The sequence below is a fragment of the Gymnoscopelus microlampas genome (genome assembly GCF_963454915.1).
Source record: "Gymnoscopelus microlampas genome assembly, chromosome: 14".
Classification (NCBI taxonomy): domain Eukaryota; kingdom Metazoa; phylum Chordata; class Actinopteri; order Myctophiformes; family Myctophidae; genus Gymnoscopelus; species Gymnoscopelus microlampas.
In genome coordinates this window covers 38,142,257-38,163,645 of record NC_139951.1, presented here as the reverse complement: position 1 = coordinate 38,163,645, position 21,389 = coordinate 38,142,257, and the positions used below count along the sequence as shown (strand labels likewise).

The following is a 21,389-nucleotide window of genomic DNA, read 5'->3' as shown; positions in this document are numbered from 1 at the left end:
CTCCAGCTCTTTATTAAACAGAAAATGCATTTTCAGGTCGGGATACCAATTTTATCCAATCAGGATAGAGGAAACAGATTAACTGAAAAGGTTGCATGACACCACTTCAACCTAGGTGACATAGATAACTTTATTATGTCATATTCATGGTCAGATTATTAGAACCCCACATCCCCCCCTTAGTGGAGTAAGCCTGACACAAGTATAGTAAAGTGTAATGCATTGGTTTAAATGATTCACAAACGTGCATCTTCTTTTTCGTACATGTTTGTTTCAATTTGAAGACAGTGAAACTCATTCTGACCCATACCCAAGGGCTGTGAAAGAGGCCGAATGTGACATTACACTGCATGTGTGTGGCATTGCATCAACTGTAGCCTACAAGGCATTTGTGTATACGTGTTGATAATGTGTTTTTAGATAACTCTGTGTTTCACAATGCGTTATTAGTATGCCCATCTTTGCCAGGTTATTGCGTTGACAACGGAGCAAATGTAAAGTCCATATATTATATGGGCATATCTGCACGCCCGCCACAGATGTGCCACTTTATAATTGTAGATATACTTGCAACCCAGATTATGAGTCTAAACTTGGTGTTAAACTTTCTGGCATGTTGTTTTATTCTAGGATCTAGGTCAGGGGTTTTCAACCAGTGGTCCGGGGACCACCAGTGGTCCTTGAGGGGGTTCCATAGTTAGCAATCAAATTGACCCTTATATGTCTGTAACTCTGAGAGTGTACAAATGGAACCAAATGGACCCGTTAGGGTCCATTTGGTTCCATTTGTACACTCTCAGAGTTAAATACTGATGATGGTGATACAGTGTAGATTGGGACCCCCAAGAAATCAAAATGGTTGAGTCCCTGGCATATCTTTTCAAATGGGGGTCCCTGGGCTAATATTTGTCAATTTGGGGGTCCTTGACGCGAAAAAGGTTGAAAACCACTGATCTAGGTGGCCACACACACACACACACACACACACACACACACACACACACACACACACACACGCACACGCACCGCACACATGCGCGCACACGCACACGCACACGCACACGCACCCACACACACACACACACAGTCACACAGTGATTTTCCAAAACTTTTCAACCCAAGTCTCATCATGGTACCAGGTCGGCAGCAGGAATCTCTTATGCTCCAGTTTGAGCTCCAGCCCATATTATCTCCCATATGGGTTGCATAAGATTCCTGGAAGGAGGTGGGGCGTGCCGTGGAGGATGCTGGTGGCGGAGGATGAGCGCTGAAACCCCTGTCTGCTGGTGTAGCTGTGCAAAAAAAGACACTGCAGGGAACAGCTGACCCCTGCGCCTGCATGCAGTTCAAAGGCCAGCGCTTCCTTCAGAAGTCTGTCCAACCTTTGAAGTGTGGTGCATGGTTCTGTCTGGATATCACAGGAGCGGAGTGGCAAGAAGCAGCGTTCAACCAGCTCTTAACCTCCCTCTCAACCAGCGCTGCTGAGCTGCTAAAGCAGATTAGGCTCATGGTGGGCTCGAGCAGACTTGAAGGACATCAAAGGGGACAGATCAACAAACAGAGGGAGGACGCTCTTGGGGGAAAACGTTGTGTAATTATATCCTACATGGTATATTGCAAGCGTAATAATCCATATTATGTGCATGCTGCGTGCGTGCTGTCCTTTAGGCCCAAGGGAGTATTATTATATTAATGTAAAAAGTAACGATGTCTGCATGTATAATAAACTTGGTCTCCTTTGCTGAAAATAGCCGATCTAGAAGCTCACAACGTTTCGTGTGCAAGTTTGTAAATCTGCTGTTTTGTCCAAATGTTTGCGTATTATCACTGAATGTGTCACATTATGACATTTCCAAAATACGGATGTTAGGGTTCATGTGGTTAACATGTTCTTTGAATGGCAGCTGTGATGATATATAACACCTCAGAGAACTAATGAAGCACCACCATTTGTGTGATTACAATGTGCATTTAAGGATACTTCAGCACAACTTGAGGACAACATGATGAACCATGCAGGTCCACGCAGCAACCACTACAATCACTCTGATTGCTTGACCATTGCTTGTCCAAGCAATCAGGGAGACGGAAAACTCTGCTGAGGGGAAGAGGGAATGTTTGGTGATCAGTATGCTACTGTGGTCTGTTAATGGTGGTGGTTGGTGAGTCATTAAACATTTACTTTCAAAGTTCTTCTTTGAAAAGTACTTTTACTTTGAAAGCGCTTGTGAAAGGTGCGCATCACGTCTTATAGCATAGACTCAAGGGCATGACTTTTTTTCCTATCGATTAGTCACCCCATGGAGACTTGAATTCATGGATATGTTTTTGTTTTATGTCGCATTCCTAAGCCAATATATTTGATGACCGGCAGCGGTTCCGGTAGGAGACACAAAGAGTCTCCTACAGGAACCACTGCCTACCGGTCCGCTGGTCATCAAATTCTTGGCTTAGGAATGCAACAAAAACAAAAAGATATCCATGAATTCATCCATGAAGTCACCCTTGAATATTCCTATTCAAGGGTGACTAATCAATAGAGAAAAAAAGGCATTTTGGGGGTGAACTATCCCTTTAAGTGTGTTCTGTGCTGGAACGTCTCAAAATTGGAATCTCAAGAGCCATAAAATATGGAATTGTCCATGTCATTTAAATGCATGAGTTGTTGGAGCTTTGTCAAGCCCTGAAGATATTTGTTGGGAGATGCTGAGGGAGAATTCACATTAACATTTCGAAAACATGTTTATCTGAGCAAAACAGTTTGTTACAGTTTGTCTCTGTGGGCAGTTCAATTTGTTGTTTTTGCTGAATGCCAACTGCCAAAAGAGAAAACTTTTCTCCATCGAATGTATCCCCCATTGTTGTATGTGTCTGGTTATTTCATACTTAATAGTTTATATATAAGCCTTTCCATGTGTCTCAAAAGAATTGTATTCTTAAACTATGGCGCATGAAATCACCTCACAACAGAAAGCACAAGTGTGAACCAAATCATTTGGCCATGACTTTCCTGCAGGGAGTATGTGTCTCATCTTGCAATGGAAAATTGATCTGTTTAACCACTTTCATCCTGGCGTCCCTGTTTGGGCATATCAACTAATTATAGGCATTTTTCAATTGTTTTCTTTTCTTTCATTCTTTTCTTATTAAAAGAAAGACAAACAAAATCCAAGGTTTTTCAAAGATAGCGTGTTTACAAGTTCACAATGCATTACAACGTGATGCAATACGAGCTTGGAGATCTTATATGTTTGCTGTTCGTTATACGACAAAGTGGTTAAAACTTAAGTATAAAGAAATAATGAAAAGCACTCATCGTTTTTAAGAACGTGGACTTTTGTTGTTTTGAATTCCATACAAGTCGTTGCTCCTATAGTCACAAAGGGTTTATTTTTAAGGCGACGGTGACATTTGCTTTCCTCTCTGAGGTGTAGTTGTTTCACACCTGAGGGGCCGGGTCAGTCGACCCTGCAGGTTGAAAAACAACAACTGCTCCAGCCACACAGGTAGCATCTAAGTGATGATTAAGCCATTCTATCCGGGAACGCATCTGTGTAACTTTAGATTTCTTTGGCTATATGTGTTTAAAGCGAACATTTTTAACTCCCATCTGTGCTTCTGGGGGGGGGGGGGTCCCTGGAACAACATATTTTGAGATGGGGGTCCGCGGCCAAATACATATTTTGGGGGTCCTTGACATTGAAAAGTTGGAACACCACTGATATAGCAACATACTCTTAAGTTTTAGAAAACATTTTAGATTATAGCACTCGGTGCCGCACTATGAGCTTGTATATCTGCTATTTTTTAATAGCCAAAGAAATCTAAAATCTAAAAGAGAGATGTGTTCACGTATTGAATGGGTTAAGTCATGTCTTGTGGCCAGTGGCCCCTGAAGGGGAATCTCCAGCCTCTGTGGTGAGAATCTGTGTTCAAAATCACAGTCATTTGCAGCCAAGCCTTCCTAAGCCAGCCACAGTCACAGGTTTCATTACCACCTGCATTGTGGTGTGAACCGGGGGAGGGAGAAAAAAGAAAGAAAAAGCTTTTCCTTTGCACAAAGCATGTCTAGAAAATACCACCTGAATGGCTGCGAAAGGCCGAAGCTCTCATGTCTCCCACCCACACTCTTCACTTTCCATTCCACATATATTCCCTGAACCTGAAAGGGGAAAAAGAATGGAGGTAAAAGACATAATTATGCTTTCTCCTGTGTGTCACCATGGATACACTGCAGAGGTGAATTCTGGGCTATCAAACATAACAAACAAAATGTTTTAGGGGCTTTTATTACAGAGAGTAATAAGAAGCAGCTTTGAATGTTAAGTATTTACATATGTAGTAAAGACAGCATTGGACTACTCAGATAAAAGCACAAAAACGGTCTATTTTAATAATCATCATCACCTTTCCTCCTTCATAATCACTCTTACAATCACCATGAGAATTACCCTCTCCATTGCTTCATAGTACCATCAGCGGGATTATGATTATCATCATCCTTATAATTGCCATTGTCACCCCAACTCAGTTGGAACACCATAGTCCTCATCATCGTAGCAGCATCGGCAGCAGTATCAAGCCAACCAGGTAGAATAAATAAAGATGTACCAGTACATAAATAAATTAAACCAAAATGAAAATAAAAAATAAAAAATCAACCTCTGTGAAGCATAAAGTCAACATCTGTAATAAAATGAGGTATATACCACTCAATCCAGTGTCAACTATATCAACAATAATCAAAGTGTAATACTGTAATGCATTAGAAGCAGCACATTCTTTAACACCTTAACAAATACAGTATTGTCATAAATTACATGTATATCAAAAGACACAAAAATACTTTAATCACATATTTGACATAAATCTGTCTCCATTTGTTTTTTTGTGTGTGTGTTTGTTTGTCTTAGTTTTCATATATTGTATTCGTATTCACCAACTATTGACACATTAGTAACCATATTTATCATTAATGAGAAAAATAACTCTATTCTATATCAGTGCAAAACATCAGCAAGAAATTGCCATGGTAAAGCAGAATGGGAAAAGAGAAAACAGATTCTGTTCAATGCTAATGAAGGGAAATTAATAAGGCAATGACAGGCTCTATCTACTGTAATCTCTCAACTCAATGTCTGTAAGGATTTCAATATAGATTTCTCCTCCATTTCTCCCCATTTCTATTCATCTCTGAATGAAAATGGTACAGCTATATATATAACATAATTTAAGGCATTTTCTTTGTCTTGGATGGTTATACTGTACACAGTAGTACTGTGGAACTCATCCCTATAACTATAGTACAATTACATATGGGCCATGAGGATAAAAACTAATGTAAGACAGATACCATTATGTGGATTTATTATCAAGTAATGTGAATTTCAGTTTTTCGAGCACTGTGGAAATCATTATGATGCCACATTCCATGATATATAGCCTGTATTGTAGCTACTGATCCTTGCCTCACTGGGCATTAGGGTTGTGTAAATTACTTTGGCACGTTGCATGTTTAAGTAGCTCCATAAAAAACAATTGACTGTCTTGACCATTTGAATGCATTCTGTATTACCATACTATTATCCCAATGCCACTCAATTTGTGTCTAAACTGAAAACCAGGTAGGTGAGAAATGAAAATATTGGCAGATATATTCTGCATATTGATTTCTCAAGGCTTAAAGGCTGTGAATATTCTAAACACCCACTCTATTTAAATCAACTCTTTAACAATCAAAGCCCAATCACAAAGCCCTTTGATACGGAGACATACGGAGACACTCCTCTGGCACGGAAAAATGAAAGAGTAAATAAAACAGAAGTGGCATGATGGCGGGTAGGATTAAACCTTGTCAATCATCAGATGCCTAGGACTTAGCTGTCTCCGAGGAATGTTTGTAAAGTACTGTACAACTAATTGAGCTAAATAAATATGTACAAAGTCTGCGTTCATTATGAGAATTAGAGTTGAGAGGCGGCATCGGAGGCTACGTCTAATTAAAAGCTGCATAATGACCAGATTATGCATAAAACTAATAACGCTACAGTAATGATAGCAAACATGTTAGTTTTGATTGAAGTTTCCGTTGCGGGGAGCCACCTGGCTCCATTAAGCTTGATTCATAATTCATCGCACGGCGGTGGCGCACAAGACCGCGATTCCTAATCAATGCTCCATCGTATGTAAGGTGGCACGCGCCGAAAATAGCCGATCCACAAGCTCACAACAAGTCGCATCCGACACAGTCGTACATGTGGTTGCCCATGGAGGCAAAGAAGACCGCGAATGAGAACAAATAGTACATTTTTCTTTTAAAGTCAGTGTAGCCAAGATGGCGAGAAATAGAGGAGTCGTTCTTCTCGATCTGTCCTCCCTGTGGAGCAGAAGCACAAGGCGAGTGCTGTCAATTAAACTCCACTTGACCATACAACCTGAGGGGCACACGTCAGTGAAGACAGCATGGCAGAGCTGGTTTGATGGACCATTTTCCCATTAAAAGTGCACTGGACCAATAAGACCTTCAGCTGGACATTGAGAGCGCACACGTGTGCACGCACACGCACACGCAAGCACACACACACACACACACACACACACACACACACACACACAGACACACACGGCTCATTGACGAAAGACTTTGTTCGCAAAGAATCACTTCCATGCTCCACGGTTAGGCCTTGTGTAAAATAGTTGACATACCACAAAATTATGAAACCGACTGAACAGTTCTGAGGCATGCTCTTCAGCAGCGTGCCTCAAATACCAGATTTCTGCATTATATAATTAATGGACTGACTTCAAGTTTGTATCAAGTTGGGAGTTATGCTACTTTTCAATGCTACTTTTTTCAGTACATCACACTTAAACTATTTATCCGGCATCATGAACAGTGCTCTGTGATGAAACAGCACCTGTTCCTTTTCAGATGTACTAAGAACACACGTCGGTGCATTGAAATAACTATCGAGGTAACCACAACACAAACAGACTGCTACAAACCTGAAGAGCTACCCTAATTACAATAATGAGCTCATAAGTTTGTTGTTCTTCAATGGGTGACACCATCTGTCTCTCCAAGTGGAGGTGAAACATAGCAGGTTTCCTGTATAACCACCTCACAACAAGTTCACTGCACCAATTCTGTTCTGCGCACGCGCCACAGACAAGCACAAGTTAATATTCCTTCATGTAGGAGTCGAACAGTGCTGTCCAAATCTTGTATGAGAGTCACGACATTAGCATAGACTCCCATTGCAAGAATGGAATGCGGAAATGCTCTGTCTATCTCAATGAGGAAGTTCCAATGTTTGGAACTACAGCCCATGGCAGCCCGCTTTGCGGCGAGATCAAAGCGTGACGGAACTCTCTCTGTCTATGGGTCTGGTCCAAACAAAGTTGTTGTGGGATTTGCTGTGGGAACAGCTCATATTTATCCCCTCCTTCGCCGGAGATACATCAGTCACACGCCCCCGTCATCATGACAGCTGCCATGTTCAACCCTCAGACCATATCCCACCGCTGAGCGCTCTGTCACTCCACTGCCTGTATGCTGTTCCCTGGGTTCTCGTGGCCTCGTCCGGAGGCGTTCAAAGAGCTACGCTTCAGTACCCTGTTGATGATGTCGCTGCACGTCTTCCTGTACTGGTGTCGGAGCAGGGAGTACACGAAGGGGTCACACGCTGCCTTGCTGTAGGCCAAACACTTGGAGACGATTCCCCAGTGAGGGTTGATAGGCACGGACGGAAATAACTCCACAATCCTGCAGGCAAAGCAGAAAGCAGAGAGACAAAATGAAAATGCATGTAAAAGACAAGAATGGCTCTGGCAGTGGACATAATGTGAGAATAGAAATACTAATGCAAGTAGACTAAAACGTGAATTAATGATCTATAGCGTGAGTAGTTCATCCAAAAAAAACAGTTATTTTCTATCAATTACACATCCCGTGAAGCATTGAATTCATGGAGATGTTTTAGTTTTTGTCGCATTCCTAAATCAATAATTTGATGATCGGCGAAAAGATCAAGTCTCCTACCGGAGAGAAAACAAAAAAAAATCACTATTAATTCAATGCTTCATGGGGTGTGTAATTGATAGGAAATAAGTATTTTTTAAGGTGAACTACTCCTTTCACATGTGTGATTGTTGCACCTCTTTCCTTCCTTATTCCTTTACTCTTGTTTTAATTAAAGATGTCTAAGATGTCTATCCTCAGAGGCAAGTGTTATCAACTAGCCCCTGAAGGCATCTCGATATCTCACCCTACAAAAATGTCTCTATAAACAATTGACTGTACGCTAAACATGACACTCCAAAAGCTCTCTCTCTCCACCAAAAGGCCCCGGGCTGGGGGAACCAAGAGGGCTCACACAAGAATGAAAGAGCGTCTGGCGGCCGACCTCCGCTGTCAGGCACGCTTCTTCTCTCATTTTAATGGCGCAGTTCAATGTTCTGCTTCTTTGTCTGGTATTTTAATTTAAGTTCTTCTAGGGGGCAATTCATTTCTTCAATCCTTTTGTTTGCAATGATGTGTTTAATGGGCTGCTTTTGCAATTTAACTACGAATGCAGCGTGAATGTTTTAAGTGTATGCTTGAATGAATGACACTTGCATTTGTATTGCGCTTTTCCCCTTCAGTACCCTAAGCATGCACGATGTCTGAAGTGTTTTATCACCCACTCTGCTGTGTAGCAATGAAAGATAATTATTTTCTGTTTCCAGGGCTTAAAGCCACAATCCATATGTTTTATTTCCATTGTCTCCTCTCCCAACGGATAGAGGTAATTGCAACGACGTCCGAAGTGCGATAAAGATGGTGGTGCGTCTGATCCGGCGAGCTGTGTTTTTCAAATAACTTTATCGACATTGTCAACCAGTAGGCGTAGGCTACTACAAGACACTACACTCATTACATACATTTCTCAATGGGCAGGGAGGCCACTTCCAACCACTACAGATGTGATAGATATCATATTTTAATAACGTACTCTAGCATACAGATTTATGTTAAAATAAGATTTTATTCATTGAAATAAATCCTGGATTGTAGGCTATATTCAGTACATTTCACACTGTGTCCATATAGAACAACAAGTTGTATTAAAATAGAATAGCAGAAGCCTTGAGATCAGTCTTGAATATAGGTAAGTAATGTGAAAAAGACATTTATTGTGTGCTGGCTGTTTTCTCAGTTTCACGATATTGTTGAGCCGTGCACCTTGAGAGTTTTGTTTAGTCTGGAGTGTTGCGGGCGTTCTGCTTTGCAGCGCTTTCTCTCAATCGGTCTTGAATATAAAATATGACTTGAAACAATACAATCATAAAATAGTCTTCTAATAACTTTTAATGGCACAAGAACAATGACTTTATTTTACAGGAGGTCATTGTTATCATTATTCCATGGCAATCTAATGACGCCTATGCACTTGATACGACTTACATCTTGTTGTTGTCAATACATCATGTTAATTATTGATACGAGATGCAGCTGTCTACAGTAAGGTCATCCTTATTCTTATCCTATGACGTTCTGTTCTTTCTATATCTCATAGCTTCTGGTCACGTCATGTGTCCAGCCCTATATATGCATTTCCTTGTGTGTAATAAACTTGTGAACCTGTCGCGTGATACTGCCTACGTGTGATCTTGTTCTCCACCGTGGAGAACAAACATGTTAATTATACATGTTGACTACAAATGCGTGCATTCACTACAAATGCATTCAAAACAACTTTACATCAGGGGTGTAAATGCTGTGCAAACGTTGAATTTATTTACTTTTCCTTTACTAGGCCTCAATGCTGTAAGAGTTAATCATCTGAGTAATTACCTAATTGTATGAATGGAAATCAAAGTCATCATGTCACAACATTGCAATGTCAAAGTCCTGCTCAGATTATAACACATAGTTGGGAGAGCAAGCATGTTTCAATGAACCCAAGCTAAAAAAAAGACTGGCTTGTGAACGTATAGAAGTATACACCAACTTATGTCTGCAGTGATGTTTGTTTAGCAACTTCAACAAACAAAAATTCAGAAAGTTGAAGGCATAAACAAAACCAGTCTGCCTTGCAAGAGGACAAAGTGCTTCAACAGCTATGACAGACGGTGTGGAAACTTGAGGAGAGAAAAACAACAACATAACTGACAATAACAATTAAGCAATTCATTTGTCAGAACATAAAGGGTGCACCGTGCACATATTAAGGATTTTGTGTTCACCCATTGCAAGTCAATTACAGTAGGGTGCTGTTTTCAAACTTCTATGATTTGTTTAATGCAGCTACAACAACATTTTGTTTCGACTGTTACCCACTCATTTTCTTGACTGTTGTACTGATCCAGAGGTTTGCAAGACTAGCTCCAGACACACACACACACACACACACACGCACACGCACGCACACGCACGCACACGCACGCACGCACGCACACGCACGTACGCACACACAGACACACACAGACACACAGACACACAGAGAGAGAAACAGAGACCCTCTCATAGACGGCTAGACTCTTTCTTGCTGAGCCACACCGTAAAAAAAGATGCTCTGCCATGCACCTGACAATTCAATTGTTGTGAACTTCTTGCCTATTGATATCATGCTCATTCAAAAGGGTATGTGACACCGTTAGCGGTCACTTGGCCACCGTGGTAACTGGTAAAGGCAGTTAAAAGACATCAAGTAAATGTCTCAGCCAGCAGATAAGCTCTATAAGCTCACAATGCATTGCATCATGACACATTATGAGCGTGTAGATATGCTATTTTCTGTGTGCAACACTGGCACACAACTTAGTATGAATAATCTGTATCCCTAATACTATGACAGGACCCTGTCTACTACTATTTATTTAAGAATATCACCATTTGTAATGTCACTATAATTCTTCTTGGAAATGGCAAGATTACACCACTTACCTTGTCTTTAGTTTACCCTCCAACTGTGAAAAATGTCCTTAGTGACGAGTATTTCTGGATTCCATTTCTAGGACTAAGAGTCAAAAATAACAGACAAAGAAGAGACCTAATAGGTGAGCTCAGCTGGAGGGCTACCGTTAATCTTGGTGCTTTAGCTTGGTGCAATTTCCAAAATCATCATAAAATGATTGACTGTACAGTAACTTAACTTGCCACCATACAATTAAAAGTATTCTAACACATATAGCCTTTTTACTTATGAGGTCAAGTATCATAACACTTCATAATTACTGGTCACTCACAGACTTTTACTTTTATCCAGGATCATTTACTATAATCTTCATAGCTGTAATACATTATAATGCATCATTGTGTGATTATAAGTCACTATAAGTGATCATCATCACTTTAATTTAAGTGAAACAATAGCATAAAATCTATGCAAGAACAAATAATATTTCTGCCTAAGAATGTCATTACTTAAAGCACCCAATGACAACGTTATTTATAATCACACTATATTGCACCAAGCTGAGACTGCCAGAGCTGCGTCCTGTCTACCCTGCTATATGGTTCTGAATGTTGGAGAACAACAGAAAATGATCTCCACAAACTGTCAACCTTACACACCAAAGGCCTACGGGAAATACAGCGAATATTGTGGCCCAAAACCATCTCCAATCAACACCTTCTTAGATTGTGTACCCAGGAAAACATAGCTACCATCCTTATGAGAAGGCGGTGGAAATGGATTGGGCATGTAATCCAGAAAGCAGGACAACATCACCCTAACTGCCCTTCACTGGACACCAGACGGTAAACGTAAAAGAGACCGACCCAAGAACACCTGGTGTAGGACAGTGGAGAGAGAGCTGAAGACCCTGCATCACACCTGGGGTTCTATAAAGATGCTGGCCCAGAACAGACAGGAGTGGAGATCCTTTGTTGCGGCCCTACATGCCAGCCGGCATAAAGGGCAGTAAGTAAGTAAGTAGTATATTGCAACACTGAAAATAATACATTTATATGATTATTATAAATGCATTACAACTAAAGAAATTATAATACACCATGATCATTGCCCAAATGTCTGTGAGTGTCCAGCAATTTTTAAGTTTTTCAATACTTGACCTTATAAGTCATTATAAAATGTTTATAATAAGCATGAGTATTTATGAGCATTATAATCTGATCATAATGCACAGAGCTTCATAGGAAGTGTTACGTGGATATTCTACACTGCTATACTCAGTGTAAGTGGATTGATTCATTGGTTTTAGTTTGTGGTGATGAGGTTGGTCAGAAGGGCCATATGGGACTTTCTGTATCCCCCCAGTCCCCAGTCCCTATAGAATCAGTTCTGTCCTTCCTCATTTAATATCCTGAAAAGACTATCCCTTTAAACCACTGGAGCTTTAGGTTGCATCAATCCCCTTTGGACAGAAGGTAGGCAGCTGTCCACAGTGGGCACTGTCTCCTCCCTGTCTGATGTATACATTTTTTTGGCTTATGAGGCTGTTCTTCATCTGCACTGAAGCTCCCCTGCTCCCATTTCTCCGGTTGCAGCCATTTCTGCCGCAGCAGAACTTTTTCTCTCAGAAAAGAACGAGTCAGTCCCACCGGGAGAACTAGAACAAACACATCTAAGCAGTGGAGGGTGTCTAGAAAGCAACCAATTATCATTTAACACAGTGCGTGACTCAGGAATAAAAGCCATATCTTTTCAGATGAAGACAATGAGGCCAACAACGAGACATGCATATTCATGATGTGCCCAACAGTGACAAAATTACTTGCTACATTCATCTGACTTTTATCTGCTTACTGTCTAATCAAATTAAATAAGACGCCTACAGCGCCTTTCACACATACTGTACTTGCAGTAGACTAAACTTGTGAAACTAGTCAACACAGTTGTGTCTTGATCAACAAGAGACAGTTAAAAATCTTTATGATTATTGCAAATAAATAATGCTACCAATTCCCTACATTCCCTCCTACTTCCCTATTATAAGCCTCATTAACATAGCACTACTAGTCATGGAAGCGGTAAAATCTGTCCATTACCTTTCCTCTATCCACTCTGTGTGATTACACTGACTGCAATCAAGCTGTGTCAGCATGAAGGTCGGCTACGCAGCCCCAGCAGCAGCCGTCACCCTCGGCTGAACGCGCATACAGTAGCCTCATACACACTCACTCTCACACACACAGCGCCAGAGGTTAATAAGTCAGCTCCTTCGCCACGCAGTGGAGCTTTTACTATACATGACCACACACTGTGACTCTGAAAACAGGCCAGCCAACTGGAGAGAGGCCCTACGGGGAGAGCTTTTAGTGTATTACAGTAAATCCAGTAAGAAACTGGCAAACTGCCTCCATATTAGTACATTGGTCAAAATGCATAACGAGTAGGATTTGTCACTTGTGGTTTGCATAAACGCAACATACAAGGTTGGACCCTCCTTCCCGGCTCAATCACAACTACTGCCCACAGGTTGATGCCAAATGAAACGCACCGATCAAAGTAGGATAAGAAAATAAGGGTATAGATAGTATAGGAAGGGTCTCAGCAGATACACACACATACATTTTCTAGTGGATCATAAGTAATGGAAATTCTCACTCCCAACACGGCACATACTGACGCTTGGTCAGGACCCCCTTGCGTCACGGATCAACGCACTGGGTAACCCCTTAAGTGTCACTTTTAAACGTTTAGAGTAGCCTGACACTCATCGTTGAAAACACCATCAAAGGTCTGGACCACTGGCGTAGTGGTCCAGTCACCTATAGGCTCAGTGTAGCCTGACAGCGCGTCGCGGGTTCGAGTTCCGATCCCAGACAGCCTTTGCTGCATGTCACTCACCACATCTCTCTCTCCCCATTTCCTGTCAGCCTACTGTCCTGTCAATAAAAGCCCAAAAATAAATCTTTAAAAAAAAGAAAAGAAAACACCATCAATACATTGAAAACAAACACCAAATCGAATCTTAAAACAAGTCAGAGTCGCTCGGCTTGGCTTGCACTTGCTTGGCTGGCGCCTCTCTTGGGCACGCCTCAAAGGGCTCGAGGCAGCTTCTGCCGACACAGCGCCGTTTGAGTTGCATACCGATATATAGGCAGAGTATATTAAACGATCGCATCTGGGAATGCAAAAAGTATGTTGACCAAGCATCAATATTAAGATGACTTGTGAGTGCGAATGCTTTGAATTGAGAGGGCTTACTGTTGTATGATTTGTTTTTCAGGAAATTAACCTACTGGTTATAGGCTACCTTTAATGTCTGGCGTTGCTATGGAGTTGAACTGTAATTCCGTGAATAAGGAAATTAGCTACTTATTACAATACTGTAGGAATGAGGCATGAGGCCAAAACACATCAAATTGAGCTGTTGATATTGTATTTAAGAACGTTTTTGGTTTTATTCTTGCTGTAGAACATACAGTACATGGGCAAATGGCGGCCCGGGGGCCACATGCGGCCCCCACCTTCACTTAATGCAGCCCACAGGTTAATATTGTAATACTGATATTATTGATTTCAGCTGTTCCAATTCCAAATATGCAAACATGACCCGCTTTAATTACTTCAGTCTATGTTAGCAGTTTAATGAATAGTATTAAAATGATATTGTCTGTTTTTTATGTCCAACATATTTGTATTTAAGTTCATTAAGTTAACGTGTAACTAAATGCATTTGAAATTAAATACAAATGTTACTTCTAGGATTCCAATTAAAAAGTAGCAATAACGAATTCAAGATTCCAATTCAAAAGTAACTTCAATTAAAAACTTTTGTTTTGTTTTTAGCTTGCAGATCTGCTATTTTTGCAACTTTTGTGCGACATACTAGAATGACTAAGTAAGGCATTCATTTACGAAAAAGGTGAAAATATGGAGATAAGAGGTTTCTGCCCGACAGTATGCAACACTATGCAATGTGGCCCCCTGGAATGAGTTTGGAAATATAGTGTCCCTCTCCATCATCAAAGCTATAGCACTTGTGTGTCAGCTTTGGGCGGTCGTCTCTCTCAGATCAGAGATAGATTGATGGGAGGTGAGGAGCGCCAACTGACTGATTGGCCGATTTATACTCAGTGGTGGAAAGTAACTACTAGTACATGTACTCAAGTACTGTACTTAAGTACAATTTTGAGGTATTTGTACTTTACTTGAGTATTTCCAATTTTCAATACTGTTACTTCTACTCCACTACGTCTCAGAGGCAAATATTGTACTTTTATTCCATTACTGTTATTTGACCACTTTAGTTACTAGTTACTTTGTAGATTTAGCTTACAAAACATACACAGAACTTCAGCCCTTAAACTGTGGCTATTTAAAAAATAGACGATCTACAAGCTCACAACGTGACGCGTTGTGAGCTTGTAGATGTGCTATTTTCAAAGGATCTTTGTACATTTTATGTACTCTAGAAAACTTGGGACCTTCTGCCTGATGAGTACTTATACTTTTGGTACTTCAAGTACATTTTGATGCCAATCATTTTGCACTTTTACTCAAGTAGGCCTACATTTTGAATTCCGAACTTTTACTTGTAACAGAGTATTTCTAGGTTGCAGTATTGATACTTTTACTCAAGTAAAAAAGTACTTTTTCCACCAAAACTAGCCGATCTACAAGCTCACAACACGCCCGCATCGCGTGCGCTTCTGGATCAGCTATTTTCGGTGCGTGACATCATGCAGCGTGCGACTGAGTATGAATCAGGCTTTAACAGTGGTGCGTCTCTCGGACCAGAGGGGGGCAAAAGTGCTAATGCAGCAGCAACAGCAGAGTGGCGGCATATTACTTATCACAAGGTCAGCCAATCTCATCTCTCCTCACTCTGTACTGTGTGGAGCGAGCAAAAGGGGAGGCAGAGGGGTTATGGGGTTCTAGTGTGTGTGTGTGTGTGTGTGTGTGTGTGTGTGTGTGTGTGTGTGTGTGTGTGTGTGTGTGTGTGTGTGTGTGTGTGTGTGTGTGTGTGTGTGTAAAAGTATCAATACTGCAATGTAGAAATACAGAGAGACTGTTACTCTCTCTGTTATATAAAAGTCAGAAATTCAGAATTTACTTGAGTAAAAGTACAAGTATTGGTATCAAAATGTACTAAAAGTACCAAAGTAGTAAGTACTCATTAGGTAGAATGTCCCATTTCACAAGTTTTCAAATGTATAAAAAGCTTTTGAAAATAGCAGATCTACAAGCTCGCCTATTTTCAAATGGCAGAAACAAATGTATATAGTGCTGAAGTGGGTAATGTATGTTTTGTAATAATAATCAAAATCTACAAAGTAACTAGTAACTAAAGTTCTCAAATAATTGTAGTGGAGTAAAAGTATAATATTTGCCTCTGAGATGTAGTGGAGTAGAAGTAAAAGTACTGAAAATTGGAAATACTCCAGTAAAGTAAAAAATACCTCAAAATTGTACAGTACTTGAGTAAATGCATTTAGTGCGTGTGTGTGTGTGCTGGGGGGAGGGTTGGGGATACCAGCAACAAAAGGACTTGCCGCAGTGTGCCACTGAGGTCTCTCTTTCTCTCTCTCTCTCTCTCTCTCTCTCTCTCTCTCCCCCTCTCTCCATCTCCCCCTTTCTTTCTTCCTCTCTTCCTCCCCAGAGGGCCGAGCTCTTCTCTTCTCCACTCACCTCGTGATCACGTACGGAGCAAAGCAGAGCATGAAGGTCCCGATGAAGGTACTGATCTTCCTCGTCGCCCTCTGCCGTCTCCTCTTCTGTTCCTCCAGGCAGCGCTGTCGAACACTGACAAGGCACAGCAGAAAGTACAGTACAGTACAGTACAGTACAGTACAGTACAGTACAGTACAGTACAGTACAGTACAGTACAGTACAGTACAGTACAGTACAGTAGTGGTTCTCAACCTTTTCAGGACATGACACCCAAAATAATCATATTTGAACTGGGGACCCCCCATTTTATTTGACTCTGTTCCACAGATAAATATTGTGAAAATAGCAGATCTACAAGCACACAACGCCTTGCGTTGTGAGGCGTTATGAGCTTGTATTATTTGACAATTTGGCTAATGTTTTATAGCAGTTTTTTATTACTTTTGTTGCTGTAATGGTCTTTTTCTTTCTTTTTTTTAGGTACTAAAAGGTCTTAAAAGTAACTTAAATTGTCACTTCACTATCGTCTGGGGACCCCCCCAAAATCTGGTGGGGTCCCCACCCAGAGGTTGAGAACCACTGCAGTACAGTACAGTACAGTACAGTACAGTACAGTACAGTACAGTACAGTACAGTACAGTACATTACAGTACAGTACAGTACAGTATACAGCAGCCCTGCTGTCTTTGTGATAGGCTGGTTTTGACAACCACAAAGATCACAGGAGCCTCTGCACTCACTGTGTGTGTGTGTGTGTGTGTGTGTGTGTGTGTGTGTGTGTGTGTGTGTGTGTGTGTGTGTGTGTGTGTGTGTGTGTGTGTGTGTGTGTGTGTGTGTGTGTGTGTGTGTGTGTGTGTGTGTGTGTGTGTGTGTGTGTGAAAGGCTATGTGTGCTGGGGGTAAATTAGGAAGGACCTGGTACAGTAGGAGCTGATTTCTGAGGTCTATACAGAACTATATGCTGGGTAGAATTAATTAATGCCAAAGACTTTGATCTGATGAAAGCTGCCACCCACCTTCCAGGATTACAACTTAAACCCTGCGTGTGTGTGTGTGTGTGTGTGTGTGTGTGTGTGTGTGTGTGTGTGTGTGTGTGTGTGTGTGAGAGAGAGAGAGAGAGAGAGAGAGATGTGCATGTGTGTCTATCATTATTTGTGCCTGTGTATAAAGTATGTGCGCATGCATACATTTGTGTGAGTGAGTGCGTGCGTGCGTGTGTGTTTCTGTGAGGGAGAGAAAGAGAGAGCGAGAGATAGAAGATGCTGCGCATTTGTCTATCAATATTTGTGTCTTTGAACGTGTGTGCATGCATACATTTGTCTGTGTGTGTGCGTGTGTGAGTCTGTATGTGTGCGTGTGTGTACGTGCATGCGTGCGTGAGTGCGTGCATCCATTTCAGTGTGAAAACGGTTAACCACTTAAACCCCTGCCGAAAATAGCAGATCAACAAGCTCACAACGCGACGCCACGCGTCGCGTTGTGAGCTTGTCGATCTGCTATTTTCAGCAAAAGCTTTCCCAGAAAAGAAAACAGAAAATACACTAGTAGGCCCTGAGGGACTCCACTCAACCATATGGGGTGAAGTGGTTCAAATGTCATGTCTGTAATGACTAAGTAACATGTCACTTCTTATGTCGTGGTACGAAATTGATGGTCGACAGTTTGTGCAAGATTGAAGTATAGCTTACTTCACCAAAATGTAGAGGCAAATATTGTAATGGCTTTGTTCTGTTTATATTACAGCTAATATAATATAACTTGCCAAATCCCAAATGCTTCCCAATGTAAGACATTTGCAAAATGCAAACCAACACATATTTTTTTCTCAGCAATGTTAATCTTGGTCTTTATTGAATTAGGTGTAATGTGGTAATCAGGAAGCTTTTACTGCGTGGCACAGCATACATTTCAACAGAATCAGATTCAGGAATCCCTGGCGAATACTGAGCATGAGTGCTATTCAAATGTCAAACATGGCACTGCATTCTGAACTGCTCAGCTGGATCCTAGAGCATTGGTCAAAGTGGGGTCCAGGGACCCCCAGGGGTCCTTGGCGGGGTACCAGGGGGTCCCCAGCAAAAGTAGTTAATACAGTGTCACAATAGTTTTAACCCTTTTATCCATATTTTATACTTTGGCCATTCAAAATCTGCTATTTTTGAAAATTCGTGAAAATCTTTGAATATATATATTTTTTTAAGCGAACATTTGTAACTCAAATCTTCCGCGGCCAATATCATTTTGGGGATCCTTGACATGAAAAGGCCTCTTTGATATTCAGAATCAGATTCAGGAATCCCTTGCGAATACTGAGCAAGATGCTATTCAAATGTCTACATGGTACTGCATTCTGAACTGCTCAGATGGATCCTATAGAGAGAGAGAGAGCAGGGGCAAAGCCTCTTTGATATTCCTAGTGAATGTTCAGGGTGATGGCATTCAATAGACTACATGTTTGTGGTTGTTTCCTGTGAATATATTTGCCTATTGATCCGTTTTTGAGGTTTGTTGTTTACATGATTATCCATTCTGTGGTTTTATGAAGGTATGTGGCACAGTATGCTAATTAGAACTAAACTATAGGAGGCAGGTGTATACTTTTATTTTAGGTTATATTTACTGTATATTGTAGTTTATTGTAGAACAGAACTGTTTGTAGATCTGCTATTTTTGAAAAATCCCTGGCACAAAATATTTTTGAGATGAGGGTCCACAGTCAAATACATATCATTTTGGGGGTCCTTCACATGAAAAAGTTTGAGAACCACTGCCTTACATGTTATGGGGGTCCTTGAACCACTGAGATGGACAGACAGACAGACAGACAGACAGACAGACAGACAGACAGACAGACAGACAGACAGACAGACAGACATATCAATGATACTCACCTCGGGTGAATGTCCACCAGCAGCACTAACGTCTGCATGGTGATAACGTCTATCCTCTTACAGTGGAACCTCGCCACTTTGAGCACTTTGAGGTACGTGACGCACAGCACCACGAAAGACAGGAGAAACGTGAAGGAGTGGAAAAAGACGGTGAAGATCACAAACTGAGTCCGGCTGGTGGTTTTAACGTTGGCCAGGGTGCAGGACGCGTACAGCCGGTGGTACCCGACCCAGGACAGGGCCGTGGCCACCGCGGAGAACGACACAGAGTGCGCCCACGTGTAGCCGAGCACGAACGCCGCGTCGCGGTGGCGCATCTTGGAGTGGTAGCGCAGCGGGAACACCACGGCGATCCACCGGTCGATGCTCAGCGCCGCCATGCTCAGCATGGAGTTGGTGGACAGGAAAGTCTCCAGGAAGCCCACCACCTGGCAGAAGCCGTCCCCTCCGGGGGGCTGGCCCCGGCCCACGAGTCCCACCAGAGTTAAGGGCATGTTGGACACGGTCAGCAACAGGTTGCAGAAGGTGAGGTTGAGGGTGAAGAGACCCGGCACCTGCCGCCTGATCTCCGCGTTGTAGAGGAAGCAGATCAGCACCAGCACGTTGGACAGCAGCGACACCACGATGATCACGACCACCAGCACGCAGAGAAACACCTCCGCAGTGTCCATAGTGTGTCCCACTCCCCCCACCAAAAAAAACTCAGTTATTCCCACTTTCCGTGCCTATAAAGGCTATATCCAGTCTCTTTTTGCAGTTGCAAAAATGACATTATTTCAGCTGTCACATTTCGCCCGGCGTCACCATTATGTCCACGCATGATCCCCCCACGAAGATCCACTGAAGCTGCGTGCATCCGCGCTCCTCCTCGATCTCCTCCGCCAAAGCAGGAGCCAACATTAATAATGACGTTATGTGAGAGTTATACAACGATTCCCATGATAAGAAGAAGGATCGGGGTGCGTGGGAGAGAGATCAGAAAGAAGTCACCTTCTAGCCCCCCCTCAAAGTGCGAGAGAACAGACAAACCCCCCTCTCCTCTCCTCTGCTCTGCTATCCCGACGCTGCGTCTTGCTGTGAGATGTAAAGCCTTTGTGATGCGCTCTCTCCTCTCCACTCTGTTGGGCTGCTTGCTTTGTCCCGCTCCTTGTGAGAAATGTGAAGAGCATATTAATAGGAGTTAAGATGATGGGCTTTCATTGGATTTGATAGTTGACCAGGGTGTTAAAAGACCTGTGCGCTGGACGGGTCTCCCCCTCCCCCGAGTTTACCTATCACATTATCCGGCTGTGGCTGCTTTAAGTCCACGCTTTCATCAGAGCAAATTGGTATCAATTAGGCTACTGATGTAATGTAACACAATGCTACTTTTGGAAACGAGCCTATTTCTCTAACATTCAATTTCAACTCACCACTTATAACCATAAGTGGTTATAAGACTACACTTATGGCCTATATAGGCTAGTTCAGTGGTTCTAAACCTGTGGGTCGGTACACCCAGGGGGGTCCCCACATGATTTTTTTTTTTTGGGGGGGGGTCCCCATGCAGATGACATAGTGAAGTGACAATTTAAGGACTTTTAAGACCTTTTTAATACCTATTAAAAAAGAAAACAAAAAGACCACTCAAAAGTCATCCACACAGAAAAACTGGCCAAATTGTCAAATACTATAAGAAAGAGGCAAACATTGTGAAAATAGCTGATCTACATGCTCACAACGCCTGGCGTTGCGAGGCGTTGTGAGCTTGTAGATCAGCTATTTTCACAATATTTATGTAGAACAGAGTCAAACTAAATGTATAGCCTAATGCCTCAACTCAAATATATGATTATTTTGGGGGGTCCCCAGTTCAAATATGATTATTTTGGGCGGTCCCCAGTTCAAATATTATTATTTTTGGGGGCCTGAAAAGGTCTGAAAAAGTTGAGAAC

General features: G+C 41.9%; 1 protein-coding gene across 1 annotated transcript; it reads right to left on the bottom strand.

The window, feature by feature from the left end:
- Positions 1–7,536: 7,536 nt before the first annotated feature.
- On the bottom strand, positions 7,537–20,304 carry LOC311059671 (G-protein coupled receptor 26-like; the record flags this gene model as incomplete). The annotated part of the gene is made up of 3 exons (XM_084077689.1): positions 19,456–20,304; positions 16,584–16,697; positions 7,537–7,765 (listed from the first exon to the last, which is right to left on the bottom strand). Exons 1-3 carry the CDS (start codon positions 20,124–20,126, stop codon positions 7,537–7,539), a joined length of 1,014 nt encoding a protein of 337 aa, XP_083933815.1. The 5' UTR covers positions 20,127–20,304.
- Between the last annotated feature and the right edge of the window lie 1,085 nt (positions 20,305–21,389).